Here is a 24,495-nt window from a genome sequence, read left to right as displayed (position 1 = left end):
GGTAAACACGTAAAATGTGGCAAACTAAATAACCACCATAAAGTTTACCTTCTTTGTTTAGTTTCTTCTATAAGGTCATATATGTTGACCAAAATATAAGTCTTTATATTTAATACTTGAAGCTCAGCTGCCACCTGCCTAGAATTACAATGGCATCTCTGAGCACAACGAACATTCAGAATTACCCTTACCTTCCTTTAATAAAAACAGCACCTAATCTGATTTTCAAGCTAACAAAATAGTACAGTACAGGCAACACATCCCGACCAAATAAATAAATAAATAAGTGGCAGTGGAGTGTTTAACATGCTTTGTCAAACTCCTATTTACTCTGAAGGCAGCTGCTGCATCATCCAGCCTCCCAGAAATCAGTGCTGAAATTAAGGTCACCAGTAAATGGCTATGAAATGGGTTATTAAGCTGTAGATAAAAAGTTCATAGGAATACGTTTTCTATATAATACTTCACTGCTCCAGAGTTACAAATTTATATGCAGTTGTATTTTTTAATAAGTCTGAGGGCTGTGAGGGTGTCCCCCCTTCCCAGATTTTCTTTTTACAATTCAGATTGGAAAGTGATTTATAGGTAGATGAGCATCCTACACTATTTCATGTTATTTCACTCCAGTTGAAGCAGTATAATTATATTTACTTATGAAAAGTTTCAGGCGAGCCTAACATAAGTTAGGCACCAAACTCCCAAACTCCCGGTGAAATTCAATTCTCTCAGGCTCCTTTGTAAACACCACCCATAATTAATTTTAATATTTAAGCTTATTAACTATTTCACTGTATTCCTATCCATCTCTAATTTATGAGAAAAATGAATGTTAGGAAATAATCTCCTCATTTAGCTCTCATGTACTCCAAGTGACGTTTCATTGAAGAAATCCTGATTTATTCTATTGATACTTCATACTTAAATACATGTTTGAAGATTACAACGGTCTCTTCTGCATACCTGCTTGAATGCTTTTAAAAGGTACTGGTAAAAAAAAGTGATAATGCAAGTAACTATGTTAATGTATCACTGGTGTGATCAATGTTTCAAATGCAGAGTCAGGAAATTCAGAGATAAGGGGCCAAATTCTCTGCTAGCATAACTCCACTGAAGCCAATAGAGAGTTACCATAGGTGCTGGAACTAAGAGTGCCAGGGGTGCTGCTACACCCTCTGGCTTGAAGTGGTTTCCATCATGTACAGAGTTTACAGTTTGGTTCAATAGCTCTCAGCACCCCCCACTATACAAATTGTTCCAGCGCCCCTGAGAGTTACATGTGTCACAAGGTTCCTATAGCAACTTCATCTCTCCCTCCTTGTATATCTATATTCCATGGTAAGTCAATATTTGTGCAATAATCCAAAATGATGCATGTAAAATGTTGTAAAACAAGATGTTTAATTTAGTCCTCAAAAACATTACAACTAAAAAGGAAGTCCAGAGAACAACAACAAGAATTACTAGAGGCATGGATACCTAATTTAACAGTTTTAAATATACACAAAGATGCATAACCCTGTACTTAACAGTGAGTTTCATTTTTGTCTCTGTATATACCAATTTAGTAATCATGAAAAATGCTAGACTGACAATTCTGGAGACTAAAATCCTCTCTCTATCCTCAAAGGAGGCAGGGAATTATTAGCAGCAACAATGCAAGGTTCCCCAAACCACTGTATGCCTAGCTTGATCTGGAGAAATGACCTCTAGGAGGTGAGGCTACAGGTCAGTTTCAGCTAATTCAGTCAGCCTGAAACTGCCACAAAAAGGTGCCAGTTAATTTCAGCTGTGCTTGTGTTTTGCAACCTGGATTGAGACTGAACTCCTTTCACAGTATCAGTCACCAAATGGTAACATCTTTTAGTCACTACTAATTTGGGCTCGATTTGAATAAGTGATATAAAGGTGAAAGAGCAAATTGAGTATGACACAAAGCTTTAAAACAAAATCTTGCTTTGTGAGAGACACCCACACATCAAATTCACTTCTGTATGTTTAAACAGGAACTGCCATAGCGGGTCAGACCCAAGGTCCTATTAGTCCAGTATCCATATCTTTGCTCTGACAGTGGCCAATGACAGATGCTTCAAAAACAGCAGCAAGAACCCCACTGTAGGCAGCTCTAGGATAATCTAGCACCCATATTAAATCTCATCCTGATCTTTAAAAGTTAGAAATTAGCTTAAATCCTAAAGCATGAGGTTTAATATCCCTTCCAACAATGTTTATAATTAATTATAAAACAACTCTGGGTTCCCTTGTTCTCCATATTAAGTGTCCAAACTCTCTTTAAATCTTGGTAAATTCTTGCTCTCAATGACTGCTTGTGGCAATGAGTTCCACAGTCTAATTGCACACTTTTCATCAGTCTTTTAATTTAATTTTAATTAACTTTTAATTTAATTGAATGTCCCCTTATTCTTGTGTTACAAGGCAGAGGGAAAAGAAGTTCTCGATCTATCTTCACTATGCCATTCATTATTTTACATATTTGTACCATGTCTCCTCTTATTCATTTCCTTTCAAAGGCAAACAATCCCAAACTTGTCAATCTCTCTTCACATGAGTGTTTTTCCATGCCCTTAAATCTCTCATTGCCCTTTTCTGACACAGACACACTAATTCTGCAATATCATTTTTGATATCAGATGACCAATATGCACAGAGTATTCCAGAAGAGGCTGCACCACTGATTTCTATATTATTCTCTCTCTGGTTCCTTAAGAATCCTAACACCTGGTTTCCTTTTTTGACTGCAGATGCACATTGTAGACAGCCCAATGAAGCTCAATGACACACACAACCCTTTTCTGAGCTGATACTGTTAATTTAGGACCTTGTAAGATGTATAAATAATTATATTTTCCCCTTCAATGTACATTAGTTATTTTGCATTTATCAATATTGACCTTCACTTGTCATTGTGCCATTCATTCATCTAGCTTGTTCAAGTCTCTTAAATTCCTCACACTTCTCTGCAGTCCTGACTAACTTCAATAAATTTATGTTACCTGCAAATTTGCTACCTCACTACTCACTCCCCTTTACACCACAAATAGTCTGTGTGGAACCTTGAGGCACCATACTCTTAACCTTTTGCCATGGGGAAAACATACCATTTAATCGAGTCTGTTTTCTCTCTCCTAGCCAGCAGGAGGTGGCAACACTTGGCCTTCCACCCCATGACTTCAACCTACTTCTTTGGTAGCATCTTGTGAGGGACCTTCTCAAACGGTGTTTTGGAAGCATAAATAAATTAAGCCAATCCATACTCCTTTATCCACTACTTTATTGACACATTCAAAGAATTTTAAGAGATTAGAAGATAATTTCCTTTTGCAGAAACCATGCTTGTTAAACCCTATCATATAGAGAGCTTCCAGGTTTTTTACATGTTAAGTCTTAAGGATCTATAGTTGCTCGGATCACCCCCAAAGCTTTTTTTAAATACAGTATAGCTACCACATTTGCTACCCTCCAGTTCTCTGGAACAGTAGCTGTTTTTATTGTGAGATTGCATATTTTTGTTAGCAGCTCAGATACTTGATACCTAAACTCCTTCAAAATTCTGGGCCTGGTGACCTACCGCTTTTAAAATTATCAATTTCTACCAGCATCTCTATCTTTGACACCTCAGTCTTGTTTTGACAATCCTCTAGTTGTCCTGGCACTCTGTCCATTTCAGAACATTAAATGACCACAAAACTTTATGTAGTTCATTAAAACAGATCTAACTACAAAACATACAGAATTATAGAAGTATCATTTTTATTTTAAAAAAAAAAGTGAAAAATGTAAATTCTGAGCACTGGAGTGGCCTGGTATGAGACATGTCAAGTCTGGTACAGTTACACTGGGACTTTGCACTTATGCTAGTTCATATATGAAACCTACAGTAAATGTATCTACATATGGAAAGCGTATTGCATCTTTTACAAACTTAGACGTTTTTAAAATGAGTATGTACTGCATGCATAACTGCTTTTGGATGAAGACCAAATTTGAAGGGCATATTGCAGCACCAAGCTACCACAAGAACACTTTAAAAGTCTACCAAACATAGCTGCTTAAAATAAAGTACAGCAGAAATCTATTAGTCATACCATCACCTTGGTAAAAATAAGAATTTGAATATTCATTTAAGGTTCCTTTCCACTACTGAATATGTTTCTATGTTCTTGTTTGTTAGGAGATTTTCTTTATGGAATTATTGCTATATTGTCTTATTAAGTAGCTAGATCAGGGGTGGGCAAACTTTTTGGCCTGAGGGCCACATCAGGAAATAGAAATTGTATGGCAGGCCATGAATGCTCACAAAATTGGGGTTGGGGTGCGGGCTCTGGGGTGGGGTTGGGGATGAGGAGTTTGGGATTTAGGAGGGTGCTCTGGGCTGGGACCTAGGGGTTTGGAGGGCAGGAGGGGGATCAGGGCTGGGGCAGAGGTGCGAGAAGGCGTGCAAGTTCCAGCTGGGGGTGTGGGCTCTGGGGTGGGGCTGAGGATGAAAGGTTTAAGGTGCAGGAGGGTGCTCTGGGCTGGGATCAAGGGGTTTGGAGAGTGGGAGGGGGATCAGGGCTGGGACGTGGGGAAAGGCTATGGGGTGCAGGCTCCAAGCAGCGCTTACCTTAAGCGGCTCCCGGAAGCAGTGGCATGTCCCTTCTCTAGCTCCTACATGGAGGCGCGGTCAGGCGGCTCTGCACACTGCCACATCCACAGGCACCGCCCCTGCAGCTCCCATTGGAGCGCCGTAGGGGGCCACTGAAGCAGTAGGAGCCAGAGCGGGGCCAGCTGCGGCTTCTGGGAGCCGCATGGTGTGGCCCCCAACCCTGCATCCCAGCTGGAGCACCAGAGCAGGGCTGAGCCACATGGTTCAGCCCCTGTCCCAGCACCCCAGCTGGAGCGCCGGAGCGGGGCCAAGCCGTGTGGTGCAGCCCCTGACCCAGCATCCTGGCTGGAGTGCCAGAGTGGGGCCAAGCCGCGTGGTGCGGCCCCTGACCCAGCGTCCTGGCTGGAGCACCGGAGTGGGGCCAAGCCGCGCGGTGCAGCCCCCGACCCAGCACCCCGGCCCCCAACCCGGTGCCCTGGCTGGAATGCCGAAGCAGGGCAAGCCCCAGACCCCACTCCTCAGCGGAAGCTCATGGGCTGGCTTAAAATGGCTCAAGAGCTGTAGTTTGCCCATCCCTGAGATAGATCATGAATATGTATAGCCCTTGTACAACTTCTGTAAATCTTGAGTATAATTTTCTCTAAACTAAAACTTATGCCCTTAAAGTTTCACTCCTGAAATCCACAATAGTAGATCTCTGCATTTACATTACAAAACATATGCAACATTACACAGCAAAGCATACATACATTTTCTAATATGTGTATTTAAAAGTTTCTGAGCGTTGAAGGTAACAATGTTTTTTGTTAAGCTTCAGGAAAGGGAAATTGTGCTTTTTTTTTTTTTTTTTTTTTTTTTTTTTTTTAAAAGAGTCTGTATTTAATAAACTGAGGTAATATATTTTATTTGACCAACTTGCGTTGGTGAGAGAGAAATTTTCGACCTTACACAGAGCTCTTAGTCAGGTCTGGGAAACTAACCCAAATCATCACTGTTAAATACCAGGTTTGAACAGACTGTTTAGCAAAAGTAGTTAACACATACTTCAAGGGATCATTCAAGGTAAAGTTAGTGTTCTTATTGCACATACTGTCCATATTAAACTACAGCATTCATTTAATATCTATAACTATGAGAACCTTAACTTCCACGTCTTCTGACTAATGTGTAGCATCCAGTTTACAAACACAAAAATAGCTATTTTGCATTTAATAATAAATGCAAAACATTACCTTTGTTCACCCTCCAGATGATCAGAAGAGGTCCAGAGTGAAGATGTGCCTTAATTTATTAAATAAAGAAAGGGAAACATTTTATAAAACCTAGAAAACACACACACACACACACACACACACTCCACTTAGGGTTGCCTAACAGGTTAATAGGCAAATAGGTCACCAAATACAGGGAACACATTTATGTAGTTCAGTTGTGCACAGTATGATTTAATCAACAAAGCCAAACCTTTTATAAAACAGCCACTATGTGAAAATTGGTAATCTGTATATTCTTCCATTAAGAAAACAGTGAAGTCTATCATAAAAGTTAATCATGCCTGGAGAAAACGGCACTTCGATAAGTTATTTAAACAGAATGAATAGCAAAAGCATAATAAAATTTACAATCTCTAAAAGACAGGACATCATCTTTTAGGGATTATATTTCAGAAAACTTCAATAGCTGCACATCATATAGATGATTTGATCACTATTCTCCATTTCACCGTCCCTCCTCTTTCCCTGAAAAGATCTGTTTATATAAAAAACTCTGACATTCCACGGTAAGTCACTCATTTTGCAAAGAACCACCACTTTGTTTTGCTCTATGTTGAAAACAATAATATTTTAAAGAACATGGAATGTCTTAGAAATTTTTAAATAGGCCTTCAGATGTGAAAGCACAGAAGGAACAACCACCTGATTTGGAGACAAGATTTCACCTCACTGCAGCTGCTTGCAACTTACCCATCTAGTCAAATTTCTTTTGATGTAAATATATAGGCCTACATCACAAATTGTCATCCCTTCATTCCTAAGACTAGATGGAAGCAAAGTCCCCAAATTTGTTTCTATTGTAACATGGGATCACAGTATAGAAAAGGTTCAGAAGCACCCATCTGGAGTCTCAACTTCTGTTCATATGCTGAACAGATGTAACGGAACAACAATGCAACTACAGCTAACAGAAAACACTAATTTAATAAATAATACCTTGTGCCTAAGGTTACGACAGTCATGGGTATTTTTAGTTAAAAAAAAAAAAAAAAAGTCATGGACACGACATGGGCAATAAACAAAAATTCACGGCCTGTGACCTGTCCATGAATTGTACTATTAATAACCCTGACTATATTTTAGCTGGGGAGCTGCTGCTCTGGAAGGGGCCCCCAGGGCAAGCGGCACCAGCTGCTGGGGGCCGCCCCCCTCCGCTCCAGCCGCGGCCAGTGCAGCTGACCCCAGGGCCACCTGAGTGGCTGTCCCTGGGGCCAGCTGCTTGGGCGGCCCTGAGGTCAGCCACACTGGCCGCTGCAGAAGTCACGGAGGTCGTGGAAAGTCACGGAATCCGTGACTTGTGCGTCCTCCATGACGGACACGGAGCCCTACTTATGTCTGTTCAATTGAATATGTAAAGCACAATATACATGAAAAGTGATCTTTTCAAAACCCCAGTAAAGTAAATAATTAGGTACTGGAGTAGATAAAGTGATTTGCTCCAGATCCCCCTGAGACAGTGTCAGTGCAGTATTAAAATTCAAGAATTTCTGTCTCTCAATCAATGAGCTCATGCTGCACAAATTAAAATTCATGGAACAACCTTGCATTCTAGAAAGTTCTAAAATAAAGTTTATATCCCACTTACACAGCTGAGCCATCTACATTTTGTATCATTCATTCCACGTATTGATTTTTCATAGAAAAACAGTAATTGATAGGTGTCAAAGGGGCACAACTACCTCCCAAGCAGCTTCTGGTGACTGAATGTGGCTCTGCTATGGCCTGCCTCAGTTTCCCCCTCAATGGGGTAACAACGAGGTCACTTGAACAGCCCAGTCAAACACTCTACATCACTATCGCTCCCTTTAAACACCGTCAGAAAGGAGCACATGTACAATGGTTTACATGCTCTTACCTCAGAGCCCAGATAAAACTTAAAAGCCCAAAGCTAAAGTCTGGGTTCCAGCAGCTGCTGCTTCTGCTGTAAGGCCTCAGGCTGCTCCACTGCCTGGAGAGCTCTGCAGTCTTCCCCCTTCTTGGTTAGGATCTCCCCAAGGCACCTTGTCCAGGAGAGCTCTGTAATCCCTTATCTAACTGCTTTAGGAGCACAGCTTCTGTGTGGCTCAATCTCCATCCAGGCTTTAGAGGAGCACTGCGTCTGCTTAGTTCAGACTTCCTGGGAGCTCCCCTGCCTCTGAAGCTTCCTTTCTCCTCAGGAGCCCACCTTTCTTTACTTAATTAACTGCCTTCCAGCTACTTAGGCAGTTAACCATCCCCACATGGACATGGTCTGGCTCATTCTCGTCAAGAGAGCTTGTCACAGGTCAGCTGGGCAAAAGGGCCAGCTCCGTGACAAGAGTATTAAAGCTTAACTGATTTTCCTCTTAGTCACATAACAATATAACTAACAAAAGCAGCTGGTTTTGCACTTTATCCTAGATCCCCTTTTTGCTTTCCTTTCTCCTCCTATTTCCCATTTTCTACAATATTCCTTCACACAGTGTCACTTTTCATCCAACAGGACGGACACTCAAAGATTAGTCACTGACTGTAAGCTGAAGGTCACCAGGACCCATCAGTTACAGAAACAAGATTTCCCTAGTCAGTTTGGAATAGGGATCTCTGGCTGGGAGCGCGATGCCTGTTTTTAAATGCAGCAGTAGTCAGCTGGAACAAAGTCTCCAGCCATTGCTATTGTACTTTACAGTTTTCAAATGAGTCCACAGACTTAGAAAGAGAAAAGAGAGTATTCTAAAACCCAAACTAATTTCCATCTCTCACCACTAGCCTAGTTTTCATCTTCCCACACACCAAAAAATGAAAATATAAACTGACCCTGACAGAAAACTAGAGATTACAGCTCTGTACCAAAAAATGATACCTACACTGTATCTACAAATGTACCAGACTAACGCATACTGTATAGCTATTTTCTTAACCTGAGCTTACTAGTATTATGGATAAAAAATGTTCTTTGTATTGTAGTTTTCATTAGTGATAAAACAATGTCAAAGTCTGGAAACGCAATTCCATATTTTTATATTTATGTATATACATACACATGCAAACACTTGGATGCTTATCAATACTATTTCAATCTGGAAGCCATGCCAAACAACAACCTGCTCTCTTTTGCTAAACCTGCAGTACTTCTTGGTTCAGTAGCAGTGGAAATACCATGAGATTAGCCTCTCCTTTTGATTTCAGTATTTCCAGTCCTGATTAAAAGGAGAAGAATAATTTTGAAATGAGAATTCGAACAAAATTTTGCAAAACTGAGAAAAGCAAATTTGAGGGCAAAGACTCATGGTCTTATTTTATCTGAACCAGTTTAAATCCAATATCATCAAAAGAATACTGGACTAGCATACCAAAAATTGCTGCAATAAGACTAGTTATAAAGTTATTTTCCCAGACCTATTTTAATCTAGATTCTCTGTTCAGAAGGCAACTCAGGAGGGAAAAAAAATATGATAAAACTGCTTTCAGTAAGTACATTCTTCCATCGAGCTTCAGCCAGTTACAATACTTCTCTTTTTGCTTTGATCTAACAAAGGTTACATCTATGAAAAAACATGACTCATTATCACCTGTGGAGAAGTGAGGGCGGTGGAAATAATTGCCTAAAATTACTCTCTGACAGAAAATTATCCTAAACCTGCTCATTTTTACTTGATATTTTATTTAGAAGTACAGAGGAGGGGGGAAATTACTTGGACCTTTTTTCATTAAACTATAAACATAAAAACATGTAGAGATACTCATGAAAGCTTTCTAGCTGATAATTAAGGGTTAATATAAAAACATAAGAACAAAAACAAAATCATTCATAAAGAATAATTCATTCAAGTACTCCATTAAAAATAAATGGTCAAATTAACATTATACACTAGAAGCACATGACGCTATTCAAAAGTAGTTCTAGTGAATTGTCTATATAAAAATGCAATAACAAAGGCTAACACTGACCAATAAACAGATTGAAGAAGATCTGTGCCCTTTAAGACATAAGATTTTTTTTAAGTTTCATTCACATATTTTAAAGGTACATAACTGGATGAACTATAAACTCCCTTTGGATTTAAAATATACAAAACACAATTAAAGAGCAATACAAAGAGAATTTTATAGGCTCTACTGTTACATGTTTTTAACCCAGAACCACTCATTGTTTCAATTACTGAAAAGCCCTCATGAAAAAGTCTTATTTAATTTCTTTAAAACTCTTTTGGTTTTATCCCAGTTAATTACTATAAGATCCTAGAAAAATTACTCTAAGGCAGTGTCTATACTAGAGAAATTTACAGAAGATTCCCACTAGTTCTATTACTGGTTCTGCCAAACTAATGGTTGCACTGATGTAGATAAGGCTCTTCAGCTTCTGGACCAAAATACACACTGCTCTGAGATGCGAGTACACCGATTTCATGTGTTCAATGGAAGTTAAGCATATCTGAAATCAGAGAAAGCCTTTTAATTTTATATTATAGCTAACAATTCTGCTTGTAATTTAGAGAACACTGCAAATGCAAGCATTTTATATCAAATTGCCAAGAGAAAAATAGATAGTTTAAAATCACAAATGCAATTCCATATTCTATATATTGATCATAAAACCTGTATAAGTTATTAAAAGTCACTTAGATAGAATACTTAATTTAAATCATAATTTACTATTAAAGCACCTGGAAATAGAATAATTCTGCATAGAAAGCAAGAACCCAGTTTTCTTATTAATATACAGTGAATTTTAATTTTGACATAACAGTAAATCAATACAGACTGGGCTATTAACACCAAGTTATTTGTATACAAATTCGTAAAAATATCATTTAAAAATAATAATATTTTAAACAAAAGTTCTACTTTATAGTGAAAATAATAGCCCTGGCCTCCTTTGTAATTCAGCATTGACATATGAAAGTAGTTTGAGCATTAATTTAAAATTTTGAAAATCTTCCTGGCAATGCATAAGCCCTGTGCTTGTTTCCAGCACACTAGAAACTTTGCTCTCCATTTTCAGATTACTAGAATGCTATCTTGAAATTTGGCATCAAAGGAAAGTCCCATATTCAATATAGCTGGACTTATTCCATGTATAAAGTAGAACCTCAGAGTTACGAACACCAGAGTTACAAACTGACCAGTCAATCACACACCTCATTTGGAACAGGAAGTACAGACTCAGGCAGCAGTTGGGGGGGGCGGCGGGGAGAGAAGGGGAAAGGCAAATACAGTACTATACTGTGTTAAACGTAAACTACTTTAAAAAAGGGAAAGTTCAAAAAAGATTTGACAAGGTAAGGAAACTGTTTCTGTGCTTGTTTCATTTAAATTAAGATGGTTAAAAAGCAGCATTTTTCTTCTGCATAAAGTTTCAAAACTGTATTAAGTCAATGTTTCGTTGTAAACTTTTGAATCCTTTCAGCATGTGTGGTGATGTAGATTTAATCTATTCAGATTGTAAACTCTTTGGGGCAGGGATTGGCTCTATTTGTTTGTACAGTTCAGAGCACAACAGGGCCCTGACCTCTCAGTGCTGCCGCAATACAAATACAATTTTTTTTTTCCAAACTCCAATGATGAAGTTCTTTAATTTGTACAATGTTCCAGGAGCATTAACTTAAAAGCAGCCTTCAAAAGTTAAAACCCATAAAGGCATATGGCTAGCTGCTTTAAATCCGTAGCTACAAAAGAATGTTTTAAAATGTCTAGGCTGCAGTTTTTTTGTTAAGAAGAAAAACAGAAAGGCACAACTAGAGAAGAAAAAAATTCAGATGTCAAAGCAAAAACAGAAAGCAATTCTGGGACAGTATATAGGCTTTACAATGTCAAATTGTATGCATAGTCCAGAATACAGAGATGGTAAATGGCACCTTTCAGGGCCACACTGAAGACAGACTATCTGTACAATAGATGGATTGTGTAAATCTAACCAAATTCATTTTGCAAGAAATAAATACCTTCTTTCTTGTTTTTCCATGAATGCAACATGGATAGCATGTTCCTCCATCACAAGCTGGTAATAAAGGGTATTAGAGCAGCAGTGCTCAACCATCAAATAACAGAATCAGGAGAGCACCAATACAACACAATATTAGTTTGAATGAAATATTCTACATAATATATCTCAAAATGCTTTACCAACTTAAGTACCAAAACTCTCACGCTGCTGTTGTTTAAGAATCTTAAGCAGGGGAAGAAAGGTAACATTTGAAAACAGAGTTGATGCTTAGAGACACAGGAAAGCTTTTCGGATGGCAGGAACTCCAGAGGAGAAGGCTCTCACTTCATCCTCAGTGACAAGATAGTGGAAAAGGATGGACAGAGGGAAGTAACAGATCCTGGGGAGCACTAATGGAGCTGTATGAGGGAGATACAAACATGGAAAAGCTTTTTTGGATGGCATGTGTGAGCAGAAGGCCAGGAACTTTAGTGTGGCCAGAGAAAAAGAGAATTATTACTTCAGAAGAGTCAACCCAAAAACAGATGAAGACATGCATGAACATTCCAGCAGAGGAGTGAGCAAGAAAGTAAGGAAACACAGAACTGATGCAATTTTATCATAACCCAAGGAAATGGATATATTCTTTTGATTAAGAAAATATTATTTCTTTAATAGGTGCCTATTCTGGAATCTCTTAAAACAATTAACTTGTATCATCTCTATCATAGGTTAAAAAAAAGGGGCTAAGTCCCAGCATGTTCCTAGCAATACAAAACCTTCCTTCCTTCGCACCCCCAACAGTAACATTTTCAAAAGTACCTAAGTCCCATTTTCAAAAATGACTTGGGGACTTTGAAAGCCAACAGGACTTTGGCTCTTAAGTTCTTAAGTGATTTTTGAAAAATGGGACTTTGTGGTAAAATTTCCAAAAGCTCCTAATATTAAGGGGAAAATCTGGGCCTTAGCATGTGACCAGATAGGTAATAGATGCAGGCAACAGCAGACCAAAAGGGGTGAGAATGTATTCTAGAGCCAACCAGCATTCCCAAAGAACATTCTCACAGGAACTCCCTTTAGATTAGATCCACTTAGAGTGCATCCTCCAACTGCAACAGTGGCACTATGGCATGGGGAGGGGCATAGTCTCTCAGGTACCAAGTGTCAAATCACTTGGCCTTTTAGAGGTTGAAAGCAACATCTTGAATTCCATCCTGAAACTCATCGGTAGCCGTACACCAGTGCTCCAGGAGCTACAGAGTGCTCCCAAGGAGACATCGCTCTCAAATTGGCCACTGTATTCTGCAATAGCTTCACTTCCAGAGTAGTCTAAAGTGGTAGTTCCATCCAAAGCACATTACAATAGAGCATGAAGTTAAACTTACTCCTTTGTTTACATGTAGAAGAAAATACATTCAAATTATTCCAAACTATCAAATCACACACAGAGATCACTTAGGGAACTTTGTGGAACTCAGAGTTATGAACTGACCCGTCAACCACACACCTCATTTGGACCTGGAAGTATGCAATCAGTCAGCAAGAGACAAAAAAAGGCAAATACAGTACAGTACTGTGTCAAATGTAAACTATTAAAAAAATAAAGGGAAAATTTTTTAAAATAAGGTTTGACAAAGTAAGGCAACTGTTTCTGTGCTTGTTTCATTTAAATAAAATGGTTAAAAGCAGCATTTTTCTTCTGCATAGTAAAGTTTCAATGCTGTATTAAGTCAATGTTCCGTTGTAAACTTTTGAAACAACAGCCATAATGTTTTGTTGAGAGTTACGAACATTTCAGAGTTACAAACAACCTCCATTCCCGAGGTGTCCATAACTCTGAGTTTCTACCGTATCAATACTTAATCCTGCCATGAGTACAGGGGACTGGACTAGATGACCTCTCAAGGTCCCTTCCAGTCCTAGGATTACTCTTCTCTCTCTCCCCCCCACTTTTCTGTCTGTTACACTGTAAAACTTTCAGGGCACGTCTTCCTCTTTGTTTGTACAGCCCCTAACACAAAGGGGCCCAAGTCTTGATTAGGACCTCAGAGCATTACTCTACAAATGATAAACAGTAATAAATACATTACCATCGAGGTCCCCCAAATTCTACAGCTTAGAAGCTAGCTATTTAAGAATTCTGTCAAGTAATTACACCAATTTTCATGTTTGTTTTCTTTATTCAACACCAGTCACTCCAATGACTTTTTATCTGAATCAGCTGAAACACTATTCTGAATACGTTGAGAGAGAATGTAATTGCCCAATAACATTGTACCTGATCAATTCCCTACAATAACGAATGCCCTCCGAAGATTGTTGTACACTTAAGATCTACCGTATGTGAAATACCAGCAAAAAAAATTTGCAATTCAAGCATTGCTACCACAAGATTGCACCAAACGAGATTTCCCTGCTGTTAAAATAAACAAACACTTTCATGTGGAAGGAATAGATTCAAAAGAGAATACATTTATTTGAATCTTTTGGCATCCCATAAATGAAATACAGGTCTTGTCTCAGTTTCAAATCTTTATTTTACTTAAAAATATTTGGAAAAGTAACTGATATGGAAAGAAATCTTTCAAATCTTTCCATGCAACTTATTAGTGTTGCCAACTTTCTAATCGCACAAAACTGAACACCCAAGCCCCCCACCCATTCCCCCAAGGCCCCGCCCCCGGCCTGTTTCCCAAGGCCCCTCCCTCGGTGGCTCACTCTCCCCCACCCTCACTCACTTTCACTGGGCTGGGGCAGGGGGTTGGAGTGTGGGAGGGGGTGAGGGCTCTAACTGGGGGTGCGGGAGAGGGCTCCAGGCTGGAGCATGGAGTTGGGGTGCGGGAGGGAGTGAGGGCTCTGGCTGGGGGTGCAGGCTCTGGGATGGTGCTGGTGATGAGGGGTTTGGGGTGCAGAAGGGGGCTCCAGGCTGGGGCCAAGGGGTTCAGTGTGTGGGAGGGGGCTGCGGGTTTAGGCAGGAGGTTGGGGTGCAGGAAAGGGTATGGGCTCTGGGCTGGGAGTGTGGGCTCTGGGGTGGGGCTGGGGATGAGGGGTTCAGGGTGTGGGAAGGGGCTCTGGGCCGGGGCAGAAGGTTGGAGTGCAGGGGGGGGGGTGAGGGCTCCAGCTGGAGGTGCAGGCTCTGGGGTGGGGCCGGGGATGAGGGGTTTGGAGTGTAGGAGGGGGCTCTGGGTTTGGGGGGGCTCAGAGCAAGGGGTTGGGGCTCGGGGGTGGGGCATGGGCTTATCTCAGGCAGCTCCTGGTCAGCAGCACAGCAGGGCTAAGGCAGACTCCCTGCCTATCCTGGCGCCGCGCTGCGCCCCAGAAGCGGCAAGCAGCAGGTCTGGCTCCTAGACAGGGGGGCCAGGAGGCTCCGCATGCTGCTCTTACCTGCAGGCACTGCCCCCCCCGCAGCTCCCACTGGCCGCAGGTCCCGGCCAGTTGGGAGTGTGGAGCCGGTTCTTGGGGCGGGGGCAGAGCGCGGAGCCCCATGGCCTCCCCGGCTAGGAGCCGGACCTGCTGGCTGCTTCCAGGGTGCAGCACGGTGCCAGAACAGGTAGGGACTAGCCTGCCTTAGCCCTGCAGCACCACCGACCGGACTTTTAACGACCCGGTCAACAGTGCTGACCAGAGCTGCCAGGGACCCTTTTTGACCAGGCGTTCCAGTTGAAAACTGGACACCTGGCAACCCTACATCTTATTTATAAAAAAATCGGAAACTTTTGAAAGATTAGACTTCTAAACTATCCCTTCAAGAGGAAAATCAGATTGTCCAGCTATAAGGAGACATTCATATGGTTTTAATCAAGCCGCAACCTTATTATTAGATGTCTGGGACTACCCTGCAGATAAGTGTACATAGTGCAGGTAATCCCATGTTCATTCAGTAACTACTGGTGGGGGTTCCGCCAACCCCCCTTCTTTTTCCATCCAGGTCCCCCAGACAACCCATTGCTAGGACCTTACCAGCCACCCCCCCCCCATAAGAGGGCTAAGACAGGAAGGTTGGCCCCTGCTGCACCATTCATAGGAGCCCCCCCCCCTCCCCACCCTTGTTCTGTTCCTTTAACAAACACCTCCTTTAAGTCCTTTACCAAACCATTTATCCGGTCACTGTACCTTCTCTGGGGAGTACCTGCATGGGACAGCTGCCCCACACTTACTGAATGAGTTGTGACATCATAGCCTAACTCCCTTCATGCCTCACATCAACAAAGCCCTCCCCGAACCTGCTGTGGGTAAGGTGAAAACCCCCAACTCCACCTAGATCAATCTGGTGGTGAGGGAAAAATTCCTTCCCAGCCCCTCCCCCCAAAAAGGGGAGGCTAGCGCAATGCCCACAGCAGGTCTTGACCAAACTTGGTATTTCACCACCTAAAGGGGAGGGAGGGTCGATGCTGCCCCAGCCTGATCCGTGTAAGAGGGGGCTTCACCGCACAGGGCAGCCCATTTTAAACCCTTCCGCCCATCCAGTTCCCAGGGGATGAGTTAGTCTTGCCACTCTGGCCCCTTGTCCCCTCTTGCAGCAGTTTGACCTCTCCCTTCTTCCCCCAATACAGCCATAAAGCACAGTTCCCTTCATTCAGCCAGCCAGCCAAGTTCCCTCCCACTTAAAAGGTGCGCTGTGGTCATTTCCTTCAAGAGGCAAAAAAGATATGACAATATACGGTACTAAATCAAAACACCATAACTAACACCAGTAGATTAAGTTATGGTAGAAAGCATGTGAGTTCCAAGATTACAATCAATCCATTTCTATACATACAGGGCTCCTACATAAAAATTAAATGAAGAACAACAAATGTTGCATATATAAATCAGAAGAGGAAACATACATGTATATTCTATATAATAATAACGTAATCCTGGAAAGCAGGAAGTGAACATGGTAAAAAGGGTTTTGTTCAACTCTTTTTCTTAATGTGAGATGGCTCCTTTGACTCTTCATAACAAAACAAGTGATACTCCAGAAACAAAAGGAAACCCATTTCCCTCCAAATTGTAGACTGGGTCATCTTGACAGGTGATTTTCCAGCCTACGGCCCCAATTCTGCAAAGACTTAACATCAATTACTTAAAATGGACTTGAAGTCAATGGGACTATTCACAGGGCAGAAAATTAAGCAGATCTGTAAAACTTTGCATGATCAGGCATTAGAATGGGCTCCCTTCCAATTAAATTACAACATGGAGACTTTTCAAGCAGTTGGACTCCTTTCATAAGCACTCATAATTAGTAACGTTTTATAATGAAGTATACACAACTATTTTGGAAAATCTTACGCATGTTGACTACGGACAGGAAAATGTATGTTTCTGTACATTATATAGGTTACTGAAGATTGTTTGGCAGAGGGTTTTGTTTTTTGGTACTTTTTTTTTTTTTTTTTTAAGATAGGATTCTGGTCTTTGGTTCAGCTACATTAGACGTTTCTGAGCACTTATTTCAGTTTTCACCTGACCAGAGAGAGTGAAAATGCTCCTGTAATTCTTGCTAAATTATAACCTGACATGGTTTATGTCAAGGAAAAAGCAGAAGACCTGTGGGCTAATAGCTATATTTTGCTTAAGTGAATAGAAGGGATGCACATGGCAGCATGAAAATGAAGTTTACCTTTGTTCCTCATGACACCATCTCTTTAAAATAAAATTATTTTGTGAAATATAGTAACACCTTTCCAAATCTCACTTCAACTCAAAAGCCCTATATTCTCACACACAAAAATAGGAGTTTCTAACATTTAGCAACAGACTAAAGGTTACCAGTTTGTAAACACTACAGCTGTACTGAGGTCTTTTATCACTGACTTCATTAATGTTACAAAATAGATAATACATTTACTGATCTATTATGTTATCAAATTAAAGAACTTGTCAAAATAAACAAACAGTCAATTTTGTACCCTTTTTATTGGGTGTTAGCTTACTTGCAAATTTGCAAAATTCAGTAATCCTCAATGGGTCTCCTACTCAGTGCAAATCAGTGAAAGTCTACTCAGTTCTTAACCGTATAATTGGAATACTGTGTAATTGGCTAAAATTCCTGGTAGTTATGCAATTACTTGAACAAAATCCTGTTTTTAACAACAAAAGGGTAAAAGATACTCTATTTGTAGAGATTTAATTTAAAACTATACAAATATGCATTAAGTTGGGCTGCGTATCCATTTTTACTATGCTACAGGATAAAAAAGAGGTTAATTCTATTTAAACATCAAAAATTCTTCCAAGACAGCATATGTATTTAAAGTCATAAGAAAAAGAGGATATTTGGAGCTCACACGCCAACAAGGACACACCACATAACTCCTACCTCTCTGACTTCATGGAGTTGACCAGTATATTGACTCTTGGCTCTCCGGGCTGCTGCAGGCGATTTGTGATGTGTAACGGTAACAACGGTCGGTCCACTTTGACCCTGATGTTTTTGACTACTAGGAGATGCAGAATTACTCATCCCAGGAGGAATCAAAGACAAGTTTCTGTTTCGTGAGGAGGGAGTGCTCTAGAATAAGCAACAGGATGTTAAAATGAAGAATTAAGATACATGAATGCATAATGTATGACCAAAAACTCTAAGGCTGCACTCTTCTCCTTATAAAACTGAACCTGGAGAACTATAGGCACTCAAGTCTTACTGATGACAAAAAACGCTGATAACAAGTATGGTGAAATTATGGCAAGGATCAACCCTGATAATGCAGAAGTCGCTTACAATTACCTGGTTTGTTGAGATTTCTGAAGTAGGCTTCCCTAGCTCTGGCGAGTAATTTCCAAACATTGCTATATATTAATATGCTGGAAGTGTCTTTGTAGACAAACACACAAACCTTTTAAAGAGGGTAAATAATCTGCTTTTCTAAGCACAAAAGAATCTCAATTACGCTGATACAACTAGATTTTATAAAGTCACTGACCTGTAATTCACGAGGCATGCTTGCTGATTTTACAAAAAGGTATTTAGTTAAAGTTAATGCTTTCCCCTGTTTAGTTTCTGAAATAGTTTGATGCTTCCTTTGCATAATTTTCAAAGCAGCAGCCATTGTAAGGCCCATACTCCAGGTTAAATTAAAATGTGAAGCAGAAGTGTGCTTTGAAAGTGTCAAGAGATATTTTGGGGAGTGGATGAGGACAGGAGAGGGAGGCAATGGGGTGAGGGGGAGGCAGTGGGAGCCAGGGGCGCTTGGGGGTGAAGCCCAAGGGAGGCAGCAGGGACCAGGGGCGCTGGGGGTGGGGTGGGTGGAGAGCCCGGGGGAACCCAAGTGCAGTTCCCCTGAAACTGTGACAATGATATTTTATTTCATTTTTTCTAAAGGCCCAAATCCAGCAAAGTACTTAAACGTGCTTAAGTCCAAGCACTTTAGCAGTTCCATTGATTTCAATGGGACTACTCACATGCTTATAACTGAGCATATGCTTAAGAGTTTGCTTGATTGGGGCCTTAATGTCAGAACATATTATACTAAATAATAATTAAGAACTGGAAAGTCACACTATTAAACTTTGTAATGTTAACAGCAAAAGTGGGTCAGTTGTGAAGCTTCCATCCAAATTCAAGTTCCTCAACTTCAGATCTAAATCCAAGCCCCTTCACAAGAGTGTTGGGATTCGGAATTCTGAACTGGCCCATCATGAAAATAAACGAGCTGTGAAGGTGAAATCTGGACCTAGATCTGATCAACCTCATGTTTCTGAGTGATTTGGATTCTGTGTCCTAGTTTTGGGTCCATCTCTAGTTAATAGTGAACTGTAAAGAGAAAAGGGAATGGCAGGCAAGCCGAGAAACATGACTTGACTGTCCCTGCTAACTGGGCTGGGCACAGGAGATTGAGCACAGAAATCTGTTTTAATTTACTTTCCAAAAATTCTTTCAAACCACTATCCTCCTGCATTGAAATCTGTTTTTACAGGTTTGCTAATGACACCCCATATTTATCATTCTGTGATACTACAGATACCAGAAGAGTCAGATGCCAGAAGAGACATCATAGCCACCAGGAAGGTTAGCATGAGATTACTGGTACTTGTGATACCCAAGAGAGCCAATGTCTCCTTGTAAACCCAGAAGAGAGAGCAGATTCAAATGGAGAGGGAAAAGAATTGTATAAGGTTAAATTAGAACTGATTCCTGACATAATTATTGGTTGCTGATACTATCACAAGAACTCTAAAAATGATATCAAATGATTGTTTTGCAAATATCTGTTCTTCAAATTGATATAAAACACCAGTGCAATCCAGAGCTTCTTTGTGTGTAGCTTGCTTTTAGAAGAGTCTCTATCTGCTGTTACATAATGTCATAAGAAATTCGAAGTAGCCAGGGCAGGCTCCAGGCACCAGCATAGCAAGCAGGTGCCTGGGGCGGCCAACGAAGAGGAGGGCGGCACGTCTGGCCGTTCGGCGGCAATGGCGGCAATTCAGCGGCGTGGCCGTCACTCCCTCTGGGAGCGAAGGACCTGCTGCCGAATTGCCGCCAATTGCGCTTTTTTGGAGGGGGGGGGTGCTTGGGGCGGCAAAAACGCTAGAGCTGGCCCTGGAAGTTGCTCTAGAAATCAAAACTCCTTTGTCTCGAGTGCCTGCCCTGAACCTCACTGCATAACACAGAACCTTTAAATTGTGTCCTCCCCTCCCTGTCAGCAGTTACCAGTCTCCTCTACTATTAATAATGGTCTGAGTTTTTTCCCCCTCTATGAGTTCAATTGTTCACATATCTGATCTTTTAATAGGGTTGTTACTCCATGGCTTATTCACTGCATCACTCAAAGTTATTTTATCCTAGAGAAAGCCTGAAGTATTGCAGTTTCAGTCAGGCACACAGATGTATCAGAACACATATAATGTATCATTGCAGATATCACAGTGATAGATGCTTTAGTGTGTTATCTATATATGGTCCATCACAGCCTAGGCTATTTTTGTCCATGTTTGAAACATGTTGTTAGTGGTTTAATTTCCACCCTTAGAGAGATCTATGTAATGTGCTTGCTAAGCTTCTTTCTTCTGTTGTATTATATTCTTGTTATATGCATACATCTTTTGTTTTGATTTTATTTTAGTATCAGACAAAATGGCATGTATTGTACACTGACAACAACATTTTAATAAAAATGAGAGTGGCATAGATGCAATATTTTGAGTAAAATACAGGTATGATCCCACTATTTCTACATACAAGTTCTATATATTCATACTTGCAAAGAACAGGTAGATGAGTTTTCATAGTTGCAAAGAGAATTATTGTAATAAGTGAATGGAAATGGAAGAAGAAGTCTTATTTTCATCAGTAGTGCCTATATACTCAGAATGGCCTCAAATTTGAAACAGTATATTGTAATTTGGCCAGTAAATAGCAACTGAAAGTATTCTCCTTTTTATCCCTCAAAGGCTAGTTAATGACCCTGCAATCATGTATAATGACTGTCACTTTCATTAAAAGGTATTAGATCTAAAACTGACAAGCTTAATTTATAATTAGCATTGGGATTAAAGTCAGACATTGTGTATAACAGTCATGGTAATAGTAAATTTTGTCACTCCAGATAATCCATTTTACCAACACATATAAAAGAGGCAAGGAGGGGACTTTGTTACATATTTTAGGAGAGCAATTACCTCTACACTCAGCCAAAAGATTGAGACATCTGGTATGTCAGAACCTGATACTATAAGCCCTACACGTGCAGAACATACTGAGACTACTCTCTATGCAGTGTAACAAAACACAGAGTACATAGATCTGGTTTAATGTATATCCTCATCATACACAAACACGCTTCAGAAGTCATAACCCAATCCTGCAAACATGGCTAAGTGCAGGGTTTGCTACCGTGACTAACTACAGTTATAAGCATCAGCCATCCATTAAACTAACCATCATTGCTGGTGTTTTCCACTTGTGTTAAACAGAACTTGGACTAAAATGAGAGGCTTATTGTTTTTAAGTTATCTTTGGTTATATGGTATTGCTTAGATACAATTACAACTGAAGATATTTACAACACTGGGGAATCTAGATTCTTTACCTCTGATGACTCGAGCCTTCCCTCTTATTAGAAGGCTTACTGAAATAGGCTGTATCTAAGTATATCAAAACATCACATATTTCCGGTATGATAAACATACAATATAGATTTTTCCTTTTAAAAATTTGACTACCAACATAATGTATCCAATGGTAAAAGGGGGAAGGGAGAATCCTGGTAATGGGATATTTTTCAGAATAAGATCTGAAGCCCACCTCTCTCCGTACACTTCAGAGCCTGAACTCCAGCCCAAGCCACAACTTCCAAGCACTGTCTACACAGCTATTGTGAACGCACTAGTCTGAGCCCCGCAAGCCCAAGCCTGTGGACCCAAGCTGGCAAGCTCACTCCAAAATGCTGTGCCTACATCCTCTATAGGATGCCAAGCAGCTTAGGGAAGGAGCAGCTCACTCAGTCCATCCTTACTATCTCTTCAGTCATTGCCTCAACCCCTGTTCTTCCTCCTCCTACCTTCCATCTAATCTGAGAACAGCTCCTCTGCTCCACCACCCCGTCCTGAACAAGGCTCAGATTTAGAGCTGGATGTAGGGCAGCTCTGAACATTCAATAACAGGGTGTGTTTTGATTGGTTTAGTAGATGTTCTCTCTTTATTAAAACGGGCTACAGTTCACAAAAATATCATACCTTTATTTACTTCTAGTAAATTCAGCCCTATGTGAAGTTCTAACATACCAGAGTTATCCCAAAGTAAGTGGTTATTTATCCAAAACCAAGTGCCTACCCACATGACAAGATTAAAGAAGTTGCAATTCTGAATTTTTTTTTAGTTCTCTGCAGAAGCACTTTGAAGTGAAGTGTGATCAAGCACAGTATAAAAATAATATGGCATTTATTATTCAGTTTTATGAAATAGTTACTGCATCTAACTTATCTTTCATATAGTTCTGCTCTTATAATCATCTTACTTATATTATTCCTTTGGGAGATTACTGAAGATGAAATGTTAGTAACCTATAAAATTTCACCACACAAGAGAGAAGACTTGTCAAAATGTCATATCAGATCAAGACTGCCACTGATAAAGATTAACAAATTAACAAAAATGGACTGAACTTTTTTTTTTACTTGACTAAAGTAGAGTTTATCTGAACTGTCTGTGCCTCTGGTACATATTTAGATTAATCAAAACTCAAAAAAAGGCACCATGCATATGCTTTGTGCATACCTGACATAAATGCCATACTTGGGACATATTTTTAAGTTAAGATAACATACTGCAAATTCCTCCTCTTCAAACAATTCCCTCCCATTTTCAAGTGTCTGGGGAAAAAAGATGAGTCTTGCAATGTGCCTGAAGATCATCATTAATATCAGCTGCATCTTTACTTACTTTAAGACTCCAGTATAAATATTTTACTGTCCCCTCACCTTTCCAGGGGTAGGTGTTACAGAAAAGTTCTAGTATACATACTGCTTTTACTTTAAGAGTTCATTCACTGGTTGCAGTTAGTGTGTCACTAACTACAGAAAATGCTTCTTTTTGTGCAGACGGCAACATTACTTGATACATTTTCCACGCATCATCCAGAATTCTAGAGAATTGCAAACTACTTTTGTCATACAGATGTAGTTTAAGTGTTGATGCTTTCAAGAAATAGCAAAGTTTACTACCAAAAATGACAACCATCGCAAGAAATTTCAATAGCAATAGTAATTTTAAATGTATATAGATATAGGGCTTCTCATTTCAAATGATCCCAAAGTGCTATAAAAAAAAACAACATACAAGAATCACTTAATCCACCACTGAAATGAAGCTACTTTTGGATTAGCATATCAGAGCTGTTCAACAGCACAAAGTAGCACTATGGAATAATTTAAGAGAAATGAAAAATATCACTTGCATTTGAAATTCTGGTATGGGAGGGTTAGTTGAGCAACAGTTGGCTCAGTTGGAAATTAGACAAGATAATGAGTAAAAGCTTCCTCCATAGCTTAAAATATGTGAAACATCCAATGTCAATCTCGCGTGAATAGCATTTCCTGTCTCCCAGAACCACTGGTTCTATATTGACTCACAGAGAAGAGTGTAATGTACTAAATCAGGGGTAGGCAACCTTTCAGAAGTGGTGTGCCGAGTCTTCATTTATTCACTTTAATTTAAGGTTTCGCATGCCGGTAATACATGTTAACGTTTTATAGAAGGTGTCTCTCTCTAAATCTATATTATATAACTAAATATTGTTGTATGTAAAGTAAACAAGGTTTTCAAAATGTTTAAGAAGCTTCATTTAAAATTAAATTAAAATGCTGATCTTATGCCGCCAGCCTGCTCAGCCCGCTTCCAGCCTGGGGTTCTGTTCACCTAGGCCTGCAGCGGGCTGAGCGGGGCCTGTGGCCGGGACGCCGGCTGGCAAGGGGCCGGCAGCCGGGACCCCAGACCTGGGAGGGGGTTCAGGGGTCAGGGCAGTGGGTGCAGGGCACAAGGCTGGGTGTGTGGGGGGGTTCAGAGGTCAGGGCAGAGGGCAGTGGGGATGTGGGGGGTTCAGGGCAGAAGGCTGGGGGTGTGTGGGGATTCAGGGGTCAGGGCAGAAGGCTGGCGGGTGTGCAGGGCAGAAGGCTGGATGTGTGGGGGGTTCAGGGGTAAGGGCAGAGGGCTGGGGGTGTGTGGGGGTACAGGGAAGAAGGCTGGGTGCTGGGGGGGACTCAAGGTCAGGGCAGAGGGTGTGTGGAGGTGCAGGGCAGAAGGCTGGGTG

The 24,495-nt window shown here is 40.6% G+C and overlaps 1 protein-coding gene across 1 annotated transcript in view; it reads right to left on the bottom strand.

Moving 5' to 3' along the window:
* Positions 1–24,495, bottom strand: part of OSBPL10 (oxysterol binding protein like 10) — a 170,024-nt gene that overhangs the window by 82,777 nt on the left and 62,752 nt on the right. The window contains exon 4 of the mRNA XM_026649361.2: positions 18,069–18,260. Within this exon, the coding sequence (XP_026505146.1) occupies positions 18,069–18,260 (192 nt within the window). The remainder of the gene's footprint in view (positions 1–18,068; positions 18,261–24,495) is intronic.

The sequence above is a fragment of the Terrapene carolina genome, unplaced genomic scaffold, assembly GCF_002925995.2.
Source record: "Terrapene carolina triunguis isolate 2854851 unplaced genomic scaffold, T_m_triunguis-2.0 Scaffold84, whole genome shotgun sequence".
Lineage (NCBI taxonomy): Eukaryota > Metazoa > Chordata > Testudines > Emydidae > Terrapene > Terrapene triunguis.
Note: the sequence above shows the minus strand (reverse complement) of the source record. Positions and strands in the feature narration are given on the sequence as shown.